Source organism: Protopterus annectens, chromosome 8.part0 (assembly GCF_019279795.1).
Source record: "Protopterus annectens isolate FY-2018-M chromosome 8.part0, PAN1.0, whole genome shotgun sequence".
Lineage (NCBI taxonomy): Eukaryota > Metazoa > Chordata > Ceratodontiformes > Protopteridae > Protopterus > Protopterus annectens.
The window spans coordinates 528,503,605-528,531,092 of NC_056741.1; the positions used below are offsets into that span (position 1 = coordinate 528,503,605).

The 27,488-nt window shown below is 38.2% G+C and overlaps 1 protein-coding gene across 1 annotated transcript in view; it reads right to left on the bottom strand.

Annotated features, from left to right (window-relative positions):
• Nucleotides 1-27,488, bottom strand: part of ANXA9 (annexin A9) — a 504,993-nt gene that overhangs the window by 147,421 nt on the left and 330,084 nt on the right. The window contains exons 7-9 of the mRNA XM_044080038.1: nucleotides 14,790-14,869; nucleotides 14,532-14,591; nucleotides 13,585-13,678 (exon numbers count right to left, since the gene is read on the bottom strand). Coding sequence (XP_043935973.1) covers nucleotides 13,585-13,678; nucleotides 14,532-14,591; nucleotides 14,790-14,869 — 234 coding nt within the window. The remainder of the gene's footprint in view (nucleotides 1-13,584; nucleotides 13,679-14,531; nucleotides 14,592-14,789; nucleotides 14,870-27,488) is intronic.

Genomic DNA, 27,488 nt, shown 5'->3' on the forward strand with positions numbered 1-27,488 from the left:
TTTTGGGGTTCCCAGAGGGAGGGTTGCTAACTGGAGCCATGGGTTGGTTTTTTATTTGGGGAATGTTTTGATGCTCCATGCATTGTTCATAGAATGGGGCTTTGAAGGATTCTCGCCTCTGGATTTGATTTTCCATATTTTCCACAGGCTGAATTTTTCACTGTTGTTTTTTTGGTTTTGAGGTGGTTTAATTTGCTTTTTGATGTTTTTTTTCTGGTTGGGGGGTGGGGTGGGATGGTCGGGGGTGAATAGATTGGTAGTCTCTATCATGGTGGTGATCTGGACACTCTTCATGTTGGGAGTCTGTGCATCCATGTTGGTGATGATCCCATCTCAGTATGTTTTTTTCCTCTTGTGGGAGTGGTAACAAGGGGTTCCATAGCATTTGAGGCTATAAGTTACAAGACCTTGGGGCTAGGTGTTGGGAATGTGTAATGCTCCCAGTCTATGTTGTATAATTGAGTTTTATAAATATATTGGTGTGTGGAGACTGGTTTATTTTCCAGTATTCTCAGGAGGCCAGGTGGGGTTCTGTGTGTTGGAGGGAAGTGGAGTCTTGCATCAGGCTAAACTGGAAGTTTTTTTACCCACAGTTAGTTGCACATGGATAGTCTCTGATATCTAGACCTGACCAACCTGAGGTGTGGGGGTATTTTTGGGTAATTTTGATAATCTCCCCCTCCTTTGGTTCGGGGGGGTTTAGTTTGGGGTATGGTATGAGGGTATGACCTGGTAGTGCTGGGGGCTGCCTTGAACTTTGAGCCTTGTTTCTGACACTGCACAGATATCGTCATGCTAAGTTGGGTAGGAGAGGCTTGAAAATGCATCTTGCACTTCTGGTTGCTATGGCAGTACTTGAGTAGTTTCTTCCTTGGCCTACCTATGGAGGTGATAGAGGCAAGAGCATTGTTGCCTGAGCCTTAAAAAGGGGCAGTGGTGCGAGGGTAGCCCAGGCCAAGCCAGTCCAAGCAGGGGTGACAGCATACTAGGCCGCCTCAGTGATTCATCGTGGGGTGTCTGATGCATTGGATCATGCTTGGGCATTTCTGATTCCCTTTGAATTGAAATTGATCATCTTGTCTTCATCATCTTGTCTTCATCTTGGTGCATCATTCTGGTCATTCAAGGTGATAAGACAGTGCTACTCATGTCATCTCGCTATGGGCCTGATGTCTATTTTCTCTCAGTCTCTCTCTGTCTCAGCGTCAGGTCAGGTCCAGACTGAGTCACATGAACACATTCACATATTTATGCTTGGGGCTGTGTGAGTAGTGCTTGTTTGTGTGGTGCTGGCTGATGTGTTGTGGCACTGGCTCCTACCTTCCTTCTCCTCAGCCTCACCGTGACCGCCAGCAGTCAGGTGTCAGTGGCCGAGTCACCTATTACAAGTGTATCAGGTGTGTTGTTTATGGGCTGTGGCTGTGTGTGTTTGTAGCTGTGGCTGTGAGCTATGTGTTGCCGTTTGTTTGTTTTGTGTTGCACGGTTTTTTTTTGGGTTTGCTTTGGAGGTCTCTGCTATTTAGTTTTTTTTTTATTTTGTTTTAGGCAGATTTTGTGTGTTGTTTGTTTTGGTTGTTTGTGTGTGTTTATGTGTGTGGTTTGTTCGTGGTAGGTGTGTAGTTCCTTCTCCTCCTGTGGTGAGTTCCGCCTCCTTCTGGTTGAGACTAGGCTTAGAGTTGAGTTAGCTTAGCCCTCCCTCCCGTTTTGGGTTTTCCTTGTTGGGAGGAGGATGTGTTTGAATGTGAGAGAGGAGTTGTTGTGTTGTCTGTGTCCTCCGCAGTATTGCTTGTTCATCACTGGAGATTCATAAGCTGCCCTTGGGACATGCTAGAATAGTATTGGACCTTTGGACATAATAGAAAAAAAGGGCTGGGGAACAAAAGTACTCAAGGGGAGTTGTGAGGGTGTAGTACTTTTAATTTTTAGAGCTGACTTATATAATTTGCTTAGTGAGCAATAGTGAGGTAACTTAAAAGTAGTTATATACAGGTAACTTAAATGCAAAAAAACAAAAAGTAATAAACTTTGACTTTAAACAATGAAATAAGTACAGTAAGCAATAAGTACATCAAGCAATAGGGATCCACAGAGTGGGAAAGGGAAGTGCTAAGGCCACGTTTTAGGTGGAATTAGCAACAACAAAACAAATAAAACAAATAAAGCTAGATTCAGCAGGTCAGATGGATCTCTATACTCTCTATAGCAAACAAGGTGGTGTAATTTCAGTAAGAAACAGTTAGAATATGCAGCACTATAAGCCTCTAACACCAGAAATTCTACTCAGAAGGCAGCAGTCCAGCCCTCTCCTCACAAAGTGCAGAGAGCATCCCTTCTTCTTAACGTAAAATAACTGGCCTGATCACAGGCAATTGAGTATGCTGGAGCTGAATTAATGTCCTCAATTTGTTGACTGTTAATGTTTGCTACATTGCTAATTTTGTAATGTTTGCTAATTTTCTGAACAATTTCATGTTTGTTTTTAAAGTCTGAGAATAGATAAACTGATATTTTAATGAAGGCTTCTTTCATGTATTCTCCATCTTTGAAATACTTTCCATGCCTTACTATCTCCTGAGCTGCCACAAAACTAGCAGAAATAGTTGAGTTTATAGACTTGATCTACTTTTTCAAAGTATATTTGCTCTGATCAGATTTCTGCAGCAGTTCCAAAACGCTCTTTTTCATTTATCTCCAGCTTGGTACATTTCAGCAAATGCTGTGTGTTTGTTCTGGAAATGTCTTTCAACATTACATTTTTTATTGTTCGCTAATTTCTCACCAAATATCAAGCATACAGTTAAGCCAGCATCTTTGGCAGTGAAAGCAAATGAATCTGTCCACGCAGAATTAAACTCTCTATTTTCTTCCGAGACTTTTCTTTTTTTGGATTTATCCATGGTTAGCTTACAGGAGGTAAAAAACTGAAGATTAGCCACCTGCAGATGGCAGAGAAAGGCAGCGGGCTGTAGATGTTGTAGGATGTGACATATTTTGGTTGACAAAATATTAAAATATTTTTTTTTTTATTTTAGTGTCACAGTATCACTTCAATCTCCAATATAAGAGGTGTTCACTTTAAAAAAATAAATAAATAAAATAAAAATAGCCATTATTTATTTCCATATTATTGTTTTCTTTTCAAAGCTACATAGAGACACTTAAGAGGGGTGGAAGAGCCGCATGTGGTTCCAGAGCCACAGGCTGCCTACCTCTGGTCTAGGGTCATAGCTGCTGAATGAATCATATAGACTGTTAAATGGGCAGTATTACTGAGTATATGATTATTTGCATACATTATTTATAAGGTTTACCACATATGTGACTACATGACTTGAAACTTATTTTAGTCATGCAGTGACTGTCATTCCCATTTAGGCAGGATTTTTCTGCCTTGCCACACATCCAGTGGGGTGCACAATGGCTGGCATGCATGAATAAGATGAGTAGGACTGTTCTTGAATTTAGAAACACTACCTCAAGGTGTGCACTGAGTGCTAACATTTATGAATCACCATATAATGATTCTCTCTTGCAATGGTAGCTGCTATGACACGAGTCATCTGTTTTCAGACCATCACTTTTAGTTGTGCCTTGTTAACTTGATAATTCTTCAAGAAACAGCTGTTGGTTTTATACACAGATGTACTCTTTGGTCTGGTCAACTAACTTGCCCATTAGAAACTTTAGGATTCAGTCCAAGAAAGACACTGTTTCTTTCCTACTACAATACTGTAAGCTAACTTTAACAGATAATCTGCATAATAATCATTAATGTCAGAGAACTCACATTACTTTGGTGTAACTAGCCAAAACTTCCCCGACCATATGAATTTCATTTTATTTATTTATTTATTTACCAACTGTTGACTGAGTTAGTCCCACTAGGATAAGTAGCCTCTTTTCATTAGAGACTCAAGGTGGTATTTATACTACTAGGGGAAATTGCCCAGGGCATTGGGGAACTTCCCCTACTCGTCATTATTATGAGTGGGACCCATTTTGAAGGAGTATTTCCTGTTTCCGTTCCAGGCACAGAAGCAGCCCAGAGAAACAGGGAGGCAAATGGAGACAGAAGGAGATGATGGAGTGGTGAAAGAAATGAAGGAGAAAGCAAATACCAAGACTGAAGAATATGTGCAGGATTCTGAGGAAATGTTTCAAAGAAACTTGTTTGATGGAGATGACTCAGCAAATGGTGGATTTATAATTACAACCCTCCAGTCCGGAGGATTGCAGGACGATTTACTTAAAGAAATGGTAGTGCAGAGGGGTGAGCCAGATAATGAAGGAGATATTTCCTGCGGGGACATTATGGAGAAATTAGAAAAGGAGGATGCAAAGACAATCCTGAAGAATAGTCAGCAGAGAAAGTAAAACAAGGCAAAATTGGAGTATCAGAAAAGAAGGTAGAAGAAAAAGAAAAATGGAAGTACATGGCAAGGATTCAAAGTAAAGAACAAAGAAATGGACACGTTGGATGTTTGGGACAATTTAACAGCTCCTTTGAGTGTAAAAGTGCATGAGGTAAGAGCATATATTCTTATTAACAAAGAGACATTTTGTGACACTATATTTGGGACTCTTTTTTCAATGGAAATTTTTCTTGGAGAATATGAAAAAAAGAAAGACTCTCACATATGGAATCTTTATGTGATAAAAGCATTTAACAGGGAAACAAAAAAGAAGATTCAGGTACAATTTCAAACAGAGATAGAAAGAGAGACCTTAAAAGGACATTTGAAAGATTTATGTAAAGAAGTACTGGACATTCCAAAAATTTATGACAAAAGGGGTTTAATGGACTGATAGCTGGGACTGTAATATTGTGTTAAAAATAGAAAGAAAAATATTATACATATACCAAGCATGATAAACGTGGAGGGGAATAGGGGTGTTGAAAAATACCTGGGACAACCCAAGATGTGTTTTTTTGTGGAAAAGAAGGACATTTGGTAACTGACTGTGACAAAAAAATGTAACTGTGGGGAAATGGGACGAAATGCAAAAATATGAATTGAAATGTTATAAATGTAAGAAAATTGGATATTTATGGATAGATTGCAAAACATGAAAATAACAGTAAGGAATAAAAGAAAGAGAAGAAATTTCAGTAGTAGTAGAAATAGAAGAAAAATCTGTTGAGAAAAAAATAATAAAGAGAACATAGAAGAAAGTTTTGACATTAGTGGTGAAAAAAACATAAACTGGAAGGTAGTAAAATGGGGAAAAAGAATTACATTGGTAAAAGGGTATAACACAGGAAAGGAAAATTGAATGGGATAAGTACAAAAGAAAAAAGGATGAAAAATAATGCATGTAGCTAAACATTGTGGCTTAGTATTATAGTTAAGGTATTTGACTCACAGACACAAGGTGCAGTGTTTGATTCTTACCTTTGGGAAGGAATTTGATGAGGCTTAGAATGGCCTATTTAGAAAGCTAACCCAGTAATTAACCATGAATTTATGAAACCATGAATCTAAGGAAAAGGGAAAATGAAACTTTTACAGTGCTTTCTGTAAATGTGAATAGTATTAAGAGTATAATAATAAGAATAGGAATTTTGGAGTGGTGTAGTACATGTGATGTAAATGCAATTATATTAGAAAACACAAGATTTTTTAACAAATTAAGAAAGATTACAAACACAGAAACTATGAGGAGGAAAGATAATCTGGAATTTAGGAAATGAGAGATGTTCTGGAATAGCCATATTCTGCAGAAATACTGTAAAGATATTTCATATAACTTTAGCAAAAATGGGAAGATTAAGTATTGTAGATTTAAAATGGAAAGAATGAGTCTGCAGAATTATAACATTGTATGCCTATACTAACTGTAAAGAAAGGGAAAGTTTACCTCACCAAATTTTAGACTATGTACTGATAAATATAAATATTATAATAACAGGAGAATTTAATTGTCAGTTAAGAGGCAAGCATAAAAAGAAAGGAAATGATATAAGAAAAATGTTAAAAGTTATAACGTGGTAAGTTAATACTTTGGGACAAAATTCCATGGACTTACAAAAGGGGTATTTATAGAACTGAAATAGATTATGTTACAGTATCAGAAGGTTTAGTTATAGGAGAAGGGAAGGAAGCTGAAACAGGATTTTCTAATCTTGCAATATGGTTAGAGATAAAAGAAAACAAGGAATATATAAAATAGACAAAGGACTAAAAAGTATAAATGAGAAAGCATGAAATGAAGAAGGAAAGAGATTAATAATACAGTGATGGAAAGATCATATTACTAAAAAAAATTCTATAAAAATGGTCTGAATGGTGAGTAATATTTAAGGAAAATATAAAAATTGTTTTTACAGCAGTGATATGATGTGAGAAAGTACAGAAAGAAAGATATAAAAGAACATATTTTGCATTGGAAGATTTACAACATAATGAGAGCAAGAATGATATGAAAGAAATAAAAAATATGCATGAGTTATTATATAAGCAAAGATATATATTTTACAAGGAAAACAAAAGAAGTATCAACTTACTTAACAAGATTAGTAAAGGAAGATGGTAGTGTAATGAGAGAAATAAAAAATGTAAAATGAGAAATAGAAAGAACTCAGGAAAAATATCAATACTGCAGTATAACATGTAAAAGACATATTTAAATAAAAAAGAAGGTAGTGAAAAACATGGAAAGTATAAAAGTGAACAGAAAAAGAGAATAAAGAGTTGGAAAAAGATATTTCTTTAAAAGTGCTAGATAAAGTACTAGGACAAGTAAATATAGATTTGGCTGCAGGCTTAGATGGAACAGGGTATGAAATTTGTAAAGATTTAAGGGCCTGGCAAAAATATAATGTTAAAGATTTTGAATGAATGTTTCACTGAAGGCTTTATGTATACAAGAATTATGTAGTGGAATACTTCAATTCATGTGGAAGAAGAAAGATAGGAGAGAATTAAAAAATGGAGACCAATAGTATTGAATAATAATGATCATAAGATCTTTATGAAAATAATACAAAAGAGATTTGAAACTAAAATGGGAAATATCATGGAAGATAACATATATAGTATAAAGGGGAATGGTTGTCAAGAATTATTAACAATAGAGAAATTGTTAATGATATTATGAAAAGAAAAGAAGAAGTGAAAATCATGATAGGAGACCTTAATAAGTCATTTGACACAACTGGATATGAAATCTTATGGGTAATAATAAAATAATATAATATAAGAAAGTTAGGAAATTATGTGTGTCAGCATACAGTAATAACAAAGCAGAAATACTTGTAAATGGCAGGTTAAGACAAAAGGTACATATGAAGAGTGGTGTAAGACAGGGCTGGCCAATGTGTCTACTCTTTGCATTAGTTATGCATGTGATAGTATTTGAAATAAATTACAAAATGATGGAGGCGAGGCATATAGGGTCTATATCATGAGATTGACAAGTGAAAATGTCAAATCTCACTTGTTCGACACCAAAATGTTGAACTCCAAGATTCCCGAATGGCAAAAACACCAATTTATTTCCAACAGAAAGAAATCAGTTGGCCGTTCTGTGACATCTGCCCTTTCCCTGACTGTAGCACGGTCTTGGAGTTAGAATATATAGTTAGGGGGTGTGGGGGGCATAGCCCCCCACTTAAATATGTTTGTTTTAGTGTGGTGTTGGTGTTTGGCCAACCGATTTCTTTCTGTTGGAAAGAAATTGGTGTTTTGGCCATTCGGGAAACTTGGAGTTCAACATTTTTGTGTCGAACAAGTGAGATTCGACATTTTCATCTGTCGATCTCATGATACAGACCCGGTATATATCACCCGAAGGGTTAAGAATTCTAGTTATGTTAACGTATTCAGATGTCATTATAATAATTGCAAAAACAAAAATTATTTAAAATAAACAATAATTTGCACAAATGAGTATTTAGAGATATAGGGATAGCTTTAAATAAAGAGAAAAGAAAAGGTTTAGGTGATGGTATATATTTTACAATGAATGAAATATCTATGATAGGTATAACAATTGGGAAAAAATAGGTAAGTCGAATTCAATGGAAAAAAACAATAGAAGAAATAAAGCATAGATGTCTTTTCTGGAGAACATATAAATTATCATTCAGAAAAAAAGGCTTATCCAATAAATTCAGTACTGATGGGAAAATAGCATTCTTGGTAAGTGTATTTATGTTGTCAACAGCATTTGAAAAGGAATTATTACAGATATATATATTTTTTCATTTATATGGGGTTCTAGATTAAACCCAGTATAAAGAGAAGTATTGTATGCAAATAAAGAAGAAGGAGGTTTAGGGTTAATTAACCCAGTGGTATATACTGCCTCTTTAAATATGTACAAAGTGTTAAAATGGATACATGAAAAAGCTGAGAGATTAATAGTAAAACTGTATAAATATAAGTTTGATAATTTTTGGGTATGGTGAAAAGGAGTAAAAGAGAAAAAAGATTGTATAAATGAAGAAATAAAATGTTACCAAGAAAAATATTTTGTGGAAAACAAACACTGATAACACAGAAAAAGATAAAAAAGTATGATATAAGAATGCAATGCTATATAAAACCATAAGAAAATCTATCAGATGAAAAATTAAAGCTATAAAAATAAGAAGCAAATGGTGTAATCAGAAAGTAAGATGTCAAGATTTTTGTGGAGACTGGTAATAGATAAATTGCCAGTAAAGGGAAATATGTCATATAGAAAGAAAAGTGATAGAATATGTTTACATTGTCAAGAAGAATAAACTATAGAATATGTGTTTTTGAAATGTAAAAGAGTAAAAAAAGTCATGGGGAAAGACTTTTTTGAAGCTATAAAAGAAGTGGATAAAATAAATATGGATATGATTTAATATGGATATTATACAAATAGAAGTAAAGACTTTGTTAAAAGAATAGATAAAAAAGTTATTTTATGTTATATGGGTTAAATGGAATGAAAGAATAAATTAAATTATGTTTAATGGTAAATGGATTTTAGCAACAGTGCTAAGTAAAATCAGATGGAGGTTATAGAAAAGGAGTGGGGTATAATCGGGATGAAAATTTAGCATGATTGTATAGGGAATTCCTATACTATGTTCTGCTATGCTTGTGCTCTGTTCTTCACTGTCTTCATTGTCTAAGTGTTAACTTGCACTTTGCCATGGAAATGTTTCATCCCGATGATGGTCGCGATGATGATAAACACATAAACAAATGCAACTAGCTGAGCATAAGCATTAAAATGACTCTTGCAGTATATATATGGGCTTGTGATGCAGAATGAAAAACAAGAAAATAGATGTGCTGACAAAGACTGAGAAAATGGTGTCAGCTTGAACTGATTTTTTTCTGTTCCTGGCCCATCCATTTAGTACTCTAACTAGGTGCTTTTGTTTTTCAGTAGGCTCACGATGTAGATTAACGAGTCCCTTAGGAGTAATAGCAAGACAAGACCTATGATGTTTCTGCAGTGATTTGTACTATTTAATTTAACTTCCAGTATCAATTACCAGAACTCTGTGTACACTCTTCTGCTCTTCAAGTGAAGATCAAACAAAGTCTGCCCCTTCTCCTAGCACACTAATCCAGTGGCCAGATATATGACACACACACCCTCCCTTTTGCCCCAGGTAGGTCTCATTTCTGCATTTTGCCCCCCACCCTCTTTCCTTCCATTAAAAAAAAAAAAAAAGTTTATACCCTGCATGGTGCACTACAGCACTCACTCAAGTGTTAGTAAAAAAAGTTTCTCTTTTGAACTGTAGCAAACTAAAGGCAGTAGCTACTCTTATACCTTGCACAGAGGACTACAGTGCTCAGGTTTCAGCTTACAAAACGTTTTTTTTTTTTTACTTTTAAACTGCAGTTGCTAGTAGATACAATTTAGACTACATGTGGAGAACTACAGCACTCAGGTTTGACCTGAAATGCAATACCAAGTGGCCCTCAACACTTTCTGCCTGGAGCAGTTGCTCTGTTCACCTTGCCCTATCTACAATAGAAAGTGTCACTTATCAAAAAGTTTGGAAAGAATCTATAATTGCTGCTTAAGGGCAGCTGTGGAAAAAATGTTTTAGCATACTTTCTTGTCTGCAATACTAATATCCTTGTATGACAGGGTCGGTATTATTTTGATAACAGATAGGCATGGTGGGAACTGACATTCTGATGTAATTTTGATTTTCAGGAAAGGCTTCTTCTTCCCTCACTGCACTCAGTGTCCACATGATATCACACCATACTGCACTTCCATTTACTTTAATGTCCTCTTAACATTGACTTTGATTGATAGAACTTAGAAGTGATGCTTTCTTTTGAGTGTCCTTGGAGAAAATATCACAGATATTTCCTTTACTTTTATGAGTAGCAAGTTCCTAGACAGATATTTATGGCCCTTTTTGTCTCAGAATGAGTGGCTAATATAGTTACTTCTGTAAAATAACAAAATGTATTTGTTGCTGATATCACATTCCCTCCTCTACACAGACACACACACACACACACACACACACACACACACACACACACACACACACACACACACACACACACACACACACACACACACACACACACACACACACACACACACACACACACACACACTTTCTTAACTGTAGTTGTCAATTTCCATGTCATTCATGCTTGTATTGCTCACTCATTAGTGAATAACAACTCACCGTGACAGAGACTGTTGCCATGAGCCATATGATGTGTGAGCTACTAGGACACTCTTCCAGAAATAAATAGTACAAGACTTTAAGGAAAGCTAAAATAGTTTGCAGAATAACTGTACAATCAAGTATATACAAGAAACATGGGGCAGTTGGCATAGATGAGCTACCTGTGGTACAGGGTTTGATTTCCTCAAACTTCATTTGTCTGTTGCATGACTTTGAACAAGTCATTTAACCAGAAATTGCTTTGGGCACATTGGAAATTTGTTGAAACCTCCTTAGTACTCTCCTGGACTGAATGCCTAACAACTACCTATGAACTGTGTAAAATCATGTGTTGTCTGTATAGGATGCTCTGCAGTTTGGAATAGAGTAAAAGAAAAAATATTTATTGATGATAGAAACTTATTTATGAGAAATTGCTCTTATGTTGCCATCTAGGAGTGGTGAAAATTTATCATGCATCTGTATCTGATAAAACAGGTGGGGGAGTAGACAATGTCAATCATATTTAACATCAGAATCTATGGATTCGAGTTTTAAAGGCTATTAAAGAACTTGCATCTGTGTCCCATTCTACATTTGAAAAAACAGTGATGTCAGAGAAAATATTGCCATCTGTGTCATCTTTAAGTGTATGTAAAACCATTTCCAGCATTAGCAACCTTATCTTTTCATTCGTTGCATTGCTTAAGACTTAGGACCAAATGATCAAGGTTTTCTGACTTGTCAGACATCGCAGTGTGAAAAGCATTTCTCCCCTCCAGCTGAAAAATGAATACATAGGGAAAGAGGTACAGGATAGCACCACTCCCACTTTTTGGGCTACTAGTTCTGCAGACAGGCAGCATCTATAAATACTTAGCAAACTGTTTTGTTGATAAAGTACAATATGCTACAGGGTGGAGTAGAGACATTCAGAACATGATGTTCTAACAGACATACTCTAACTAGTGAGATGGATTTCACTGTACATGATGGTATTATCTCTGGAGTACTGAAGTTAATTTACCTGTAGGGATACCAGAGTGTTTTCGGTACAAAAATACCATGTACTAAATAATGACTGTACTGGGTATTGCTATGACACTTTCTTTATTAATGATGTTAAACATTAAAGCAATGGATTTTAGAGAATGGGCGACCTGTACATTGGCACCTTAACTGGAGAACAAACGTTCTCCAGTAGGGTTTTAATTTACAGGTAATGCAGGCTGAGAAATTGACCCACTGCTTCACAGCAGCATATTAAGTTGCCGGGAACTCAGCGGCCGCCGTTATTTTACATTCACTAAATGCTTTTGCTGTTTACAGAGCATTAAATAAAAAAAAAAATAGAAACACGTGTTTGTGTGTTTATGTCTGTCTGTGTGAGTACGTGTGCATGAAAGTGCACTCGAGATCAATCAAAACAGTTTACACTTGTTAAGCAGTATTTTTGCTGCTTAGTGAGTGTAAAAGTAAAAGAAACATAAAAAAGAAAAGTGCGTGCATGTGTGTTTGTGTATGTGTGTTTCTGTTTCTGTCCATGTGTGTGAGTGTATGTGTGTTTGCATGAATGACAGCGCGTGTGTGTGTGTGTGTGTGTGTGTGTGTGTGTGTGTGTGTGTGTGTGTGTGTGTGTGTGTGTATGTGAAAAGTGAGAGCGTCTGCAGCATTAGACCTCATGACACCCCCGGGTGGGCATTATTTACACAGTAACACACACCCTGTTGGGGATTATTGCTTGCGTAAAACATATTTTCTTTACTAATGATATTGAGTGGCAAAACAACAGATTATAAAACATTGTCCTTTTTGTCCCACTGACTGTCTTATAGCATTGGTTTCACTATTTTTGGCATGTAGGTCACATAACCATCCACATTTTTTACTCATAAAAGCTGAGAAATGTTAATGCCTGATGCACCTATTTGTACCCATCTGCTTACCTGGTAAACCTACTACAGCCTCTTTCCAGGGCCATCCAGAAGCACTACAAAGTAAAGTGACTAGCTCATAGTTACACAGTAGGCAAATGCAGGGGAAATCAAACTTGGATTACAAGAAGTTTGTTAGCAAGTCATAGTCTCGATCCTATTCCCTAAAGTGATTGATAAGTTTATACTAGGCAGTACCATGTAGCATCTGTGAAAAATAATTTATCACAACCTACACAGTTTTGGTCAGCCACTCCAAATGCATGCTACAGTTTTGTTTGTTTGATTTTGGGTAGGGCACAAAGTGGGTGTATTATCCTGGAATCAAAACTGCCTTGAAACAGCTCTGGCAAGTTGCCACCTACAGTGCAAAAGTAACCAGGATTTCAGTCCTACAATTCATAAGCAAATGTATACGAGCTCTAACATAAGTAAATAAGAATAATGCATTACAAAAAGCTACAGTATAAAAACATTACTGCATTGGGTATACTTATTTCACGGAGATGCCTTTGTGATGTTTCAGATTTAAGACTATAGTCTGCAAAACTGTTAGCAAATTCCTGTTTTACAATTTTCAGTTCTAACTCCAGAAGAACATTTACAAAATCATTTCCTTCTATAAAACAAAACAGGAAGCAACTTCTTTGTTCTTTCTTACTTTCAGTGTTGCTGGACTCCATAATGTTGTTCTTAGGCCTTACAGAATAAAGATTTTGTGGCTTAGAATCCCCACCACAATAGATCATTAAAAGGTATCGGTAAAGAGGGGAGTGCTGTATGGGCTGAAAACCCAAAACAGAAGAAGAAGAAATTGAAAAAAGTCACTTTGAAAATCTTCTGCGGTATCTGTGACAGCATAAGCACTGCTGATTCATGAACTTTGGTCTTTTTTGATAACTTGCAAAACGTTTTATTTTTTATGTATAATTGCAAACACAGAGACACAACATGCTTTTTCCAGAAGTCCTTAAAAATACATTTATTACAAACGCAGGAGAGAAACAGTTAATTCTTTACCTCTTTGGAGATGGTCTAAACTGTATTCTGTTAATATGGCAATCCATTTCTTCAGATCTGGTTTCTTATTGTTGGTTATTGCTTCATGCATTTCCTGAACAATGAAATACATAATGCTGTTATCCGTCTAGTTATCAGAACTGCTGTTTCCAAAGTCTGGATAGCAAAACCATAAGGATATTTGATTTCTGATGGAATACATTTCCTGTGTATGTACCAATTTTTTTTGTAAATAAAACTTGTTTATCCCTCACATAAGACAGCTTCCTACTCCTTTCAGCCAGCCTATTAAACTTGCCTCTAACAGGCAATGTGACACCATAGTCTCAATAGCTGAAAGTGTCAAGAGGGCAGCTTGCCTCCCAGTACACTATGGGACATTTTGTCACTGACCTGTGTCGTGTAGCACCAGCTCTGTATGATACAAGAAACATAATTAACAGGTACAGTTATGAGAGAAGGAAACAGGGATCTGGGGCTCAAAATCATATTAGGTAGATGTGGAACAGAGAAACATGACTTGATTTTGAGTTAATTATTTTATCTTTGAACTGCAACTCAGCACAGCAAATTAATATTCGCCCATAGCCATACTCATACCCACACAGACACACACACACACACACACACACACACGCACAGACGTGTGTGTGTGTGTGTGTGTGTGTGTGTGTGTGTGTGTGTGTGTGTGTGTGTGTGTGTGTGTGTGTGTGTGTGTGTCTGTCTGTGTGCAGGCGTGTTTCTGTGTGTATGTATTTTGTGCCGATCTCACAGCAGCATGAAAAGGCTGCTATTCAAAATGTACTGCTCTCCCACTTTGTGAGTTGCTAAATCAGCAGTACTGTGTAACAAACGATACATTTAATCACAGCTCCTGTCCTGACAGACTCTGTTAGACCAATGACACAGTGCTGAGTTTGACAATATGAGGAACATCAATACTGCACCTGGGCATCTTCATCGATAAGCATATAGTTGATAACTTCCTTGTATTCTTCACGCTTTCCCTACAGAAAACAAAGCACAGAGAAAGTCAGATCTTATCCATATGTTAACATCCTCCACAACTCTACTGCTAACCTGCTGTTGTTCTGGCATTTACTATTGGCATTCTGAAAGACACTCATTTGGCTATAGCAGTCATTTACTTCACATATGTAACAGGCTTGGTTATAGCATAAAAATGACCTCGACTAATGATTTACCTTTGCTAACATGAGAAGGAGCTCTTTGTAGTCCCCAGTGGTGTCTGCCCCAATGTCCTTCTCTAGATCATTGTTGAATTCTGTAAAGAAATAAAACATGTAAATAAGGTTGTTCTGCATATGATCTAGCCCTCTTGTAACAATGTTCTAGCAAATCCGAAGTTAGTTATGTGATTTAAGGTTTAAGTCAGTAGAACTAAAGTGGAAATATTTTCTGTTTGCTATATATTGCTCAATTTAGACTAATTTACTTATTAACTATACATCTTTATTTTTTCACATTTAAAATACTAAAAATACTAAATGTTACTAGAGTCTAAGGAATTAGGTACTCTGGCTTGAAGACTCAACTTATGACATTTCTGTAATACAAGCAATATTAGTTAACATATCAAGAAAGGTTTAAGGCCTACACATACCTGAGATGAGAGACATAGATCCTGTTCCAGTGAGGCGTTACTCAGAAGTAGTAGCACGCAGCCCAGTCATATAACTCATGTTAAGCAGGTTACCTCTAAACTCTTAAAGCCATACTATGCACAGTCTTTCTTCTGTTTTATCTGCCTGCTTCTGAGAATATCTGGTGCTTGGATTTTATTCTCAAGAAATAACAGAGTAATAGATGTTGGAAACTTCATTCTCAACCTTCTTTCTATTAATAGTTGAGAGAAAATTGACCCACTAACTGAAGTTGTTAATCTCTAAACTAGTGGTTTCTTTAACAAATTTTACAGGTTTATTATGCATTCCATTTTTGATGGATGATATTTTGGAGTCAATGTAATATGCTGAGAGTCAATGTTGTATGAAAACATTTCTCAACTCTTAACATGACAATTAGGGATCATATCTGGTATTACTTCCTTGGGAATTCTATTTCTTTCAAATACAGATTTTAATATATTGACTATTGAAGTAGCTGGCATAGTTTGGAGCTGCACTACTTCTGGGTACTTTGACTAGTAAACCACACATGGTAAGAAGTTTAGCTTGTTGTACTGAATTAAGTCAAGTCTTTTATTCCTTTAACAGTAGCAATGTGAGAATTTCATGAGGTGTCAGTTTCTCCTTCTGATTCTGGTTTCTCTGTATTCCACAAAGCTTACAATTTTGCACTTTGTTCAGTTTGTGCTGTTATGTTTGACCAATCCAAAATACTTCTAACTCTCTTTTTGCACTTTGGCATTCCCAAAGGAGAATCATGAATTTCCTATAGCATCTGATTTCCCACCTTGCACGCATGGTAACCATTCTCTGAACCAAATTGGTTTGGTTTAATGGATGCAAATGCTTTGCATTGTCTGACCATCTTGACATTATGGCTTCACTCAACAGCTCCATTTCAGTATCTTGCTTCATTGCCATGCTGTATTCATGCAACTTCTCTGCAGTCGCAGGAATTTGTGTCGTAACCCATAGGATTTCTAGATCTTCCTTCAGCAAATCTTCCCTATATTCATTCAGATTAAATCTACTAAGTGTGCCAGCTATATGCATTAGTTTTTCTAACTTGTACTATTTTAAAGCATCATAGTTCTGCAGTGAGAGTAACATTTTTGTAATCTCACTAGTACTCTGCACTGCAAGAGTTTGTGATTTGTCTCAGCTTAAATACGCTTCTCTTTCACACAATTGTGAAAATCTTGACATCCAAAGGCTAGGTCAAACAGTTCCTTCTCAGTCTGTGCTTACCTGATTTATGCATCTCTGAAAATTCCAGATGCATAGGCAATAATTCTACCCTCCTTGCAGAAGAACTACAGTCATAAAGTCATACAGTACTACTCCTAGCTCTCTCTCGCGTTTCTCTACTCAAACATCCACTTGTACTGTCATTGGTAATGTCCAGCGAAATGCATGAGAATAATTATAGCAGTTATAATTTTGTTTTTAATCTCAAAGCTTATAGCTTACTCTTCTGATCAGCTCAAGACTGCATCTTTTTCAAGTAGTGCTCTTACAGATACAATTATATGTGATAGGTAAGTTATTAATTTGGGCAGGTATTGTAACTTCCCCAATAATCACATTAACGAGGGAAAGTCTTTTAGATTTTGTAGATTTATAATGGTGTTTACCTTAACAGAGAGTGGATGTAGTCCATCAACAATTAGGAAATGACCCAATTATTTGAAAGATAATTCACCAGTATGACACTTTTCTTTGTTCAGTTTCAACTCTTGCAAATTCAGTTGTCTGGTAGGCTAATTAATTTAATGCCATGTCCCTTGCTGGCAGCACACCAGACTAGAATGGCATCAACAATATTTGCAACACTTTCATACCCTTCAATCATATCATCTACAGAGGCTCATAAGTTTATAGGTAAGTACTCTGCGTGGTGCCCTTGCTGGTCATTTTAAGCCTAGCCAGTTTCCATTTTTGTGCTCAAAATAACCTATCCCATTTGGTTATAGATTGGTCTTACTCATTCCATGGTCAATAATTATATATTACCCCTAAAGAGAATAACTGGGATCATTCCATAAATAATTTGAAGGACCCATGCATGGGATTTAGGAGCTGCATCTGTCTATTAGTAGGACAGAGGACAGTCTTGGGGTAAATTTTCTGCTTCCCATCCGTAGATCTAAGTTGCACTTGAAAATGGACTGGGATGAACTTTGTTTTATGTAGATAGGGATTCTGTTCCATGGAGCACAGTGAAAGATCTCCGGTGCTGACAAAATGGCATGGTAGTCTTAGACATCATTAGCCCAAGAGTGTTTTGGAATTACATAGCTTAGTGCTTTCCCCTTTAGTACGTGTTGTTGTCTTTCGGCTTTTCCCGGTTAGGGGTCGCCACAGCGGAACTCCGGTCTACTAATGATTGGCGGTAGATTTTCACGAACGCCGAGGTGCCAGCTCGACGTTCAACCTTCAACAAAGGCACGCCCATTTACGCATGTCTTTTGAACGCTAACCCAACCGCAGGGAGGACATGCAGACTACACACAGAAGGCACTCCCCGCACTCCAGCCGAGAACTGAACGGGAGAACCTCTTGCTGTGAGGCAGCAACACTACCGCTGCACCACCGAGGAATACTTACTCCTTTAGTACTTACACCTTTAGTACAATTAAGCAAAATCCTTGGTTATCCAACTCTGATAAAAACTTGAATCAGGCATGTTTTCAACCATTTCCTCTACTCTCTGTAAAAGTTAGTACTGTTTCAGGACCCAAGTGTTCAGGCCTTGTGGATCTATACAAATGCTAACTTCATTTTGCTTAACAAAATATTAACCCATTCAGTGGGCTTAGCTTGTCGCTCTTATTCCCAGCAACTTCATTTTTTAAACGCATTTCTTTCTTTTTCTCAAATCAGTAAGCCTTCTGTGTGGAGCATTTATCACAGGTAGAGATTCTGGCAATAGTTTAACGTGATGGTCAGTCTTCAACTGTCCTAGACCATGAAATAAACCAGAGTATTACCTTATGATACTAGTTTTAAATTTTTGTCTGAAAAAGATTTAGCAGCCTTCTTTTCATGTATTTCAGTTGTTGTATTGCCCAATTCTGTCTATTTTTCACTTTGGATCTAGCACTGTTCAAATGTGCGAATGCATGGTCACTTCATGTTCCTGATGGTTCTGTAAACATGCAAATTGTCTTCTTGCACGGTGTCTAAGGACCACATCATACAAGCAGTGCTCACTTCTCCATTCACATTATTCTGCTCAGATTGACCTCAGAAAGCATTTTTGTTGCATCTTTGTCATTTTCTAGATGTGGTACCTGTATTATTTGAATCCTGCCCATATACAGATGTGCATCTTTGTGAATCATATTGGGCTGGTTTAAATAATATTGCAAAAATACTATATGAAAAAGCTGTACTTGATTTTTCTATGTGTAAATTAGCCATATTTGAACAACAGGCTTTAGTTTATACATATCATGTATGAAAAGTACACATTTCAATATACTTAGCTTGCAGTTTAAAGCCCAGTTTCTGAATGTAACTTCATATATTATGTTACATTCTGCTCCATGGTCAAGTTTAAACCTAATAGATTGGTCATTTATATACAGCTTATCAGTCCAGACCTTGAAATAATTGTTGGCATTTTATCTCGTTATATTAACAGGCTTTTTGACAGAAATCTCTGTAGTAGCAGTTCAATCAAAATTTCTGTAAATTTTGTCATCTTATCAGTTCAACAATAAGTATTGTTTTAAATCATGCTTTGTCTGTAGAACTATCATTACCAGAACTGCAAAAATTATGTTCAGTGAAAAAAGAATTTTCTCTAAGAAAATTCCACAAAAAAAGTACAAAATTATGATAGTCTATAACTCCTGCTATTTTATCTGAGGTTGTTGTTACTCAAACAAAAAGCAAATAATTGTGTTTTCCACAATAATCAAGTATGTACTTTTCTTCTGTGTTTGGAAAATTTGGAGAAAAGTGCTGTTTTCAAAAGTCAGTGCTCAAATCTGTACAATTAAAGCAATTATGTTTTATTTGTATAAATTACACCCACAGAAGAAAGCAGATTTTCGGTACTGAATTATACTTTAACTCTATTTACTCATAAAGCACTTGGAAGAAGAAATGTGGACTATGAATAGGAGCATCCCAAAACTCAATCTATGATACACCAGTGCTAGCTCTTTATATATGTAAATGGCAAGGTGGTGGGATCAAACTGTGTGTGTGTGTGTGTGTGTGTGTGTGTGTGTGTGTGTGTGTGTGTGTGTGTGTGTGTGTGTGTGTGTGTGTGTGTGTGTGTGTGTGTGTGTGTGTGTGTGTGTGTCTTTTGGGGCAGTTAAAATATCTGATTGTGTAATCTGAAGTAGCTGCATCCAGTACTTTGCATTGAGTAAATGTAAGGGAGAAACCTCAAACAGTTTTACAATAGCACTGGGATGGGATATGTTTACTATTACACTATAATTATGCCCGTGTGGATATTGGTAGTGTCAGGTAGCACACTTGTCTTTGGTACAGAAGGCTGTGCATTCTATTCCCACACCAGGTAGATTGATTGCTGATGCAGTGCAGCATAAGTGTTTTGTACTCTTGAGTCTGGTGCTCTTTGGATAAGACATTACTGAGGCTCAATCTCCCTGAATTCGAGGTAGCTCAGGTGGATGTAAAAGATCCCACAGCACCTATCAAAAAGAGTAGGGATCCTTTATTTATATACAAAAGAACTCTTATTTACAACATATTTACATATTTACAAATATTTATAAATGTACAAATATATTGATATACAAATCCATTTACACATATTCATAATTTTCTTTACAATCATACTAAATTTTCATCCATATTACACTTCCACTACCTTTTCCATACCCACCAACTGAATTACTTAATTACTTAATATTCTTGAAGTACTGAATTACTTAATATTGTTTCCAGAACTATTTAACATTAAACATAATTTCATTTATTCTTTTATTCCGTATAACCCATAGCCATATGAAATAAAAAAAGAAGTTATGTACCTACCATAACGTTCCATGTTTGTTGTCCTTCATCTCGCCTTCCTTCTTGCTGGTTGGGATCGTCTCTGACTCGGCCTATTTACTATAGCTCAAGAGTTTTTACTGGCTCGAGGCTAACCCCTATCCCAACATGCCTAGCGGTAGCTACCCAGATCTCATTTGTAATAGCCCACACTAGACATACATAGTTAAAAACACATTTTACTAAGCTCTTAAACATTTAAGATAGGAAGGAAAGAGGAAAAACACGGCATGGTTAACTAACCTGGTATATCAGCAGGAAACTCAGCCAGTGTAATCAATAAAGGAACTCCTCTCAAACCTCCAGGAAGGGGGAAGTAGGGGGAGGACACAAGAAGGAAGGTGAGATGAAGGACAACAAACATGGAACACTATGGTAGGTACATAACTTCTTTATGTTATGTTATCCCATCTCACCTTCATTCTTGCTGTATGGGACCACATTCCCACCACCTAGATCTTGGGTGGCTCACTGGAACAAACTCTTCAGGACCGTGGAACCAAAGGATGCCCTATTCCATGAGACCACATCCACTTTGTAATGAGTGATAAAGGTATGAGGATTTGCCCATGTTGCTGCTACACAGATTGAATCTAAAGGCAATTTAGCTTGGAAGGCAACAGAGGTGGCTAAGGCCCTGGTTGAATGTCCTCTGGCCATCCCTGGAAGTGTCTTTTTACGCAAATCATATGAATAACATTTTGTCCGACAGCCATTTTGATAAGGTCACTTTTGAAACTGGCGAACCTTGTTTATTGCAAGCAAAGGATACAAACAATTGGTCTGATTTTCTAAGGTCTTTGGCCCTGTGTAAATAAAAATGTAATTGTCTATGAACATCCAATTGGTGGAGTCTATACTCTGCCTTGTTGCTGTAATTGGGGAAGAACACAGGAAGCTCAATGGACTGATTTAAGTTATACTCTGAACATACCTTTGGCAGGAAGGAAGGATTGGTCCTAAGAGAGACTCTATCTTTGTGAAAAATGAGATACAGCGGGTGAATAGACAAAGCATGTAATTCAGAAACCCATCTAGCTGAGGTTATAGCAACCAAGAAGAGGGTTTTACAAGATAGAAATTTCAGGGGGACAAGATGCTGCTGGTTCAAAAGGTGGAAGAACCATAGAAGCTAAAGCCAAATTTAGGTCCCGGGGGGGGGGGGTTCTCTCACCGGGGGCCGTAAAAAGAGTTGTACCTCATAAGAATGCTCTGCACAACTTATGGGACATGATGTTAGAATCCAAGTCTCCTACATGAAAATTGGAGATGGCAGTTAGTTGGACCCTAATAGTAGCTGCAGCTGATCCTCTTTCGAAGGTTTTGGCCAGAAAACCAAGAATCTTGTGAACAGGAGCAGTGAAGGGATCAATGTCATTACTCTTCACCCAATAAGAGAACCTCTTCCATTTGCTAGTGTAAATCCTCCTGGTAGTGGGCTTGTGAGAGGACACTAAGATGTGTTGTACAGCAGGGGAAATGTTTGGAAGGCTGGCTAAGACTGGAAGTGGAGGAACCAAGCAGTCAACTTGAGAGTTTGGAGGGAAGGATGAAGCCCACCCGACTGATGCATCAGGCGGTCCGGAACTGGGTCCAGTATCCAAGGCTTCAGTTGAAGATGATGGTGAAGAAATGGGAACCATATCTGATGAGACCAGTAAGGAGCAATGAGGATGAGTTTGCAACCCAGCGACTTTGCTTTCTGAAGTACCTTCAGAATTAGAGGGAAAGATGGAAAAGCTGAGAGTAGTCCCGATGGCCAGTCGTGAACAAGTGCATCCCTGGGTGACTGTCCCGGAGGGGGGACTAGGGTGAAATAGCTGCTGCATTTGTTGTTGAGGGGAGTGGCAAAACGATCACAGCATGGCTGGCCCCATTTGTGAAAAATCAAGTCCACATCTTCTTGCTTCAGGGACCACTCATGAGGCATGAGGATAGCCCTGCTGAGCCTGTCCGATATCATGTTTAATTTTCTGGGAATGTGCATCACAATCAGAAAACGTTGGGAAGACATTGCCCATTGTCATACACAAAGCACCTCCTGACACAAGAAGTAAGATTTGGTTCCACCCTGCTTGTTGATGTACCATACCACTGACATATTGTCTGTCAGAATTGCAATGATCCTGGTAGGTAGAAAGTCTTGAAGTGCTTGCAATGCCAGAAGCACCGCTCTCATCGCTAGAACATTGATGTGCAAATGATACTCGTGAGGTTGCCACATTACTTGGACAGTCTGTCCCAGATAATGCCCCCTTTCTGGGAGGTGTCCATGGTTACTGTGGCTACAGGATAGGGGTCTAGAAAAGGTCTGCCCAGAGTCACCTGTGGGGACACAAGCCACCATACTAAGTCCGTTTTGCAAGTTTCCATGATCAAGATCATGTGTGACATTGGTAAATCCCAGAAAGACAACTGAGTGAAAAGAAGCCATTGCAGAATTTGCATGTGGAAGTGTGCCAAAGGAACTAGTGTAATTGCAGCAGCCATTGAGCCCAAGACTTGTAAAACTTCTCTTGCCTGAACTCTCGTCTTCTTTATGAGAAATGAAACTTGCTGACTAATGGCTACACCCTGTCTTGATGAGGATTTGCTATCATGTGTCTTGTATCTAAGTCTGCCCCTATAAAGGTAATACACTGACAATGCAACGAGGCAGACTTTTCATAGTTTATGATGATGCCTAGCTGGGAACAAGTTTGGAATGTGTAGTTCCATGGTTTGATCAGTTGATGCTCAGTGGTAGCAGTGAGGAGCCAGTCATCTAGATATGGAAACACCTGGAATCCTAGACACCTCAGGTGAGCCATGACCACTGCCATACACTTGGTGAAAACCCTGGGGGCTGTGATGAGACCAAAGGGCAGGACTCTGAACTGATAATGACTGTCTCCCAGCCAGAAGCATAGGAATCTCCTGGATTGCCTATCCATTTTTATGTGATAGTTTGCGTTCTGGAGATCTATGGAGCACATCCAATTATCCTGACCCAAGAAGGGAAGAATGGACTGCAGTGTTACCATCTGGAACTTCATCTTTTTTACTGATTTATTTATCTTGCTGAGATCCAAAATGTGTCTCCAGTCCCCTGTCTTTTTTGGAACTAAAAAGAACCTTGAGTAAGTTCTGGATCTGATTTGGTCTGCGGGGACTTCTTGGATGCCTCTTTTTGCTAGCAATCTTTGTACCTCTAGGATTGCGTGATACCGAAGACTGGGTGGAATATCTGGGATAGAACATTTTTCTTTTGAGGGAGGTAACAGCGAAAAGGGAATTTTTTAGCCCCTGGATATTATCGACAGTACCCATGTTTCTCTTGTGATAGTTTGCCAGGCTGCTGGGTACAGTGATAGTTTGCCCCCGACTGCCTCCAGAGGTTGACATTTGGACCTCCCTTCAGGAGTGCTGGAAGAGGCTAGCAAAGAACGTATCTCTGTCACCCTGCTGTTGCGGACCCCCTCTGCCATGAGGGTGGAATCTTCTGTTGTTGTTTCCCCCTCTGCCCCAGGGGGAAAAATCTCCACGTGTGTCAGGCAAAGCTCCCTGGGATTTTCGTAACCACATCTTTCCATTCTTCTGAACTTTAGGATAGGTTCTAAATGGAGTGGAAAATGGACTCCTACAGCAGAGAGAGTCTTGCCATCCTGTTCACACCTGGTGAGAGTCTCTTTTACCTGAGGCCCAAACAAGGACGAGCCATTAAAATGGGTATTGGTAAATGAAGACTTGAAAGGTTCTGCAAACTGACAAAGGTGCATCCAAGAGTGTTTCCACAAAGCTGCTCCAGTATCTGCTGCCCTACTTGCTCCATCTGCTGCATAAGAAATGAGCCTCATGGAGGAGTTAACCACTGAGGTCAAGGTCGCAAGCTGGGAAGCCGCCCTGTTCTCAACTCCCTCAGCTGTAGGATCTTGGAGGGTATCTCCTAGCTCCTTCAGGAGATCCCTCTGAAGTCGTGTGAAGTGTGAGAAGTAATTCAGTGACCTGAGAGTAAAGGTCGCTGAAGAAAACATACGCTTCCCATACCTGTCCATCATACAAGACTCCTTGATCGGCGGATGGACAGATGAAGAAGTTTCCACAAGTTCCTTCTTAGTGGCTGCTGTCACCACCATGGCATCAGCAGGGACCCCTTTGGAAAGGAAGGACTTATCCTCGGGAGCAGTAATAAATTTATTCGGTCTCCTCGGAACTGGTTCCATTGTCTCTGGAGTGGTGCACGCCTTTTGACTCACTACAGACAAAAGGGGTCAAAAGGCGGAGACACCCAAGAGGTGGATGGTTGTGAACTAAATGCATCCAGGTAGACAGATTTATCCTCAGAAGGGGCTAGGGACTTCCAGCCACCCTTCTATCTAAGGATTTCCAAGATGTCTGAAAAGTAGACATCCTCAGAGGGGGAAATGTGGGGACCCTTCCGATTCATCCAAGTCTGTGTGTCTGAAGTGATAGACTCAGGGGAGTCTAGATGCTTCCTTTTACATCTTTTTTTCTTTTAGAAGAGGAGGGGTTGCCCAATGGGGCATCCTGGGGCACAGGTTCCCTACACTTGGAGGCAGGAGGAGGGTCAAAGGCAGGCACAGGCACCAAGGGAGAAGGAGCCAATGCAGCCGAGGGTGGAGCAGTCTCAAGAGGCAGCACACTCATCACCTTGAAGGCACCATGGTCCTGAGTTGAAGGAGCCTCCAGCTCTGAAGAGCCCGGAGATCTCCTGTGAACTGGGAGCGACGACTCCGAGGTTGATGTGGGAGCCAAGCTCACCTGTGCCGAAGCTCCGAGAGGGAGAGTGGGGTCAGACAAGGGTCCGATGCCACTTAACCCCTCAGACCCGGCGAGAGAGCTTTGACGCCCAGATCCCTCAATGGACTGAGACATTTAGGAGATCGGATTGGGTGTCAGAACCAATGAAGGAAAAGTAACCGGAGCCGACGGTTCCACCACCATGACCTCCATGCACTCTTGCTCTGAGCTCAAGAGAGACAGAGAAGGAACTGATGGAGATGCTGGATGGGCAGAAGGAGCCAATTCCTTATGGGCTGGGGTCGATAGTAATTTAGCAAGTGCCTGTGACTTGAGGAGCCTATTGACCACTCTCTCCACATCGTAATCCGAAAGCCTGGAGGACTGAGAGGAGTGTGAAGAGGATCGGTGACTGACTGCTCCATGTTGCAGCAAAGGAGATTGTGGAGCAGAGTGTACCAGCTCCAAAGAAGGAGACCTTGTGCTCTTATGGGTTCAGACTGGCTCCAAGGACACAGATGGAGCCACTGGAGACTAGCTTTGTCAGAGCCAACACTGGGAACCGACAGTCCCAAATATTTTTCAGTGGATTTTTTCTATTCTGAACTCAAAACCGATGGCTTAGTGTGTTTTTCAGACACTTTAGCTGGCTGTGGACCCTGAGACAAAGAATTTTGAGGGTTCGTCAGAAGGCCACACAAAATTAACTTATTTTTTTCTCTCCTGCAGGACTCTGGAACTGAAATCATGACAGATCGAGCATGAGTCCTGCAGGTGAACAGCCCCTAAACAATATACGTAACTCGTGTGCCCATCCATAAGGGACATTTTTTGACAACATGAGTCTCATTTTTTTAACCAGGAGAGTTTCGACTCTATGGACATAGTGGATAATTGACAGAAAAAAATTCTTCACAGCACTAGAAAAACAAAGCTATAAACTAACAGCACACAACAACTAACTACTAGAAGGCTGTAACGGCTAGCCCAAACAACAATAAAGGAAAAACTTTTTTTTTTAAAGGGGAGAAGAAAAAGGGAGAGAACCTCTAACTTAAACAGTGACTCCCCCAATAGGAGAGCCTCTAACTTAAATGGCTATCCCAGAAAGGGTGGGGAAAAAGAAGAAGAACCCTCTAATTTAAACAGGCTTGAAGGGGAAAGCAAGGCCTGAGGAGAAAACGACGGCCAAAAACACCCACAACAAGAAGAGGAAGGGGTCGTTAGACTAACAGGGGATAGTATATGCTCTAATGAGTTAATTAAACAACAAAACCTTGAGAAGGATAACAATATAGTGAAAAAAGCACAAAGCACTTAGCCTGAGCCAGTAGTCACAATCTCGATGCAGCAAGCAGCAAACGAGATCTGGGTAGCTACCGCTAGGCATGTTCGGATAGGGATTAGCCTCAAGCCAGTAAAAGCTCTTGAGCTATTGTAAATCGGCTGAGTTGGAGCAGAGGACTGGCTTCGAACCCAACCGGCAAGAACGAAGGCGAGATGGAACAACATAAGATCAACTTTTTATCTATTATTTTAACATATTCTTTACTTTTATATTTATAATATCCATAATTAATCATATCCATGTTTATTTTATCCACTTATTTTATATCTTTGAAAAAATCATCTTTACATAGTTTTCCCCATAACTTTTTTAATCTGTTATATTTCAAAAACACATCTTCTGTAGTTTCATGTTCTTGACATTATAAACATATTCTATCTCTTTTTTTCCTATGGCAGATTTCCTTTTACTGGCAATTTATTAACAGTCTCCACAAAAAATCTTGACATTCTACTTTCTGATTACACCATTTGCTTCTTATTTTATCACTTTATTTTAATCTGTTAGATTTGCCAATGGTTTCACATAACAATGTTTTATCATTACATTCTTATACTACACTTTTCTATCTTTTTCTATATCATCACTTTTTGTTTTCCACAAAAATATTTTTTCTTGGTAACATTTTTATTCTTCAATTATATACTCTTTTTTCTCTTTTATCCTTTTCGACCATAACTCAAAATGTATCATACTTATATTTATACAATTTTAATATTAATCAATCATCTTTTTTTCATTTATCCACATTAACATTTTGTACAAATTTAATGAAGCAGCATATACCACTGCATTAATTAACCCTAAACCTCCTTCCTCTTTATTTACATACAAAACTCCTCTTTTTACGTCCTATAAATGAAAAATATATCTGAAATAATTCCTTTTCAAATACTGTTGGCAGCATAACTACACTTGCTAAGTATACTATTTTTTCATCAGTACTGAATTTATCAAATAAGCCTTTTTCTGAACAATAATCTATATGTTCTCCAGAAAAGTTTGTTTTATTTTTTTTTGTTGTTTTATTCCCATTGAATTCTACTTACACTTTTATTCCCACATTTTATCCCTAACACAGAAATTTAATTCATTGAAAAATATATACTCCCGATCTTTACTACATCACC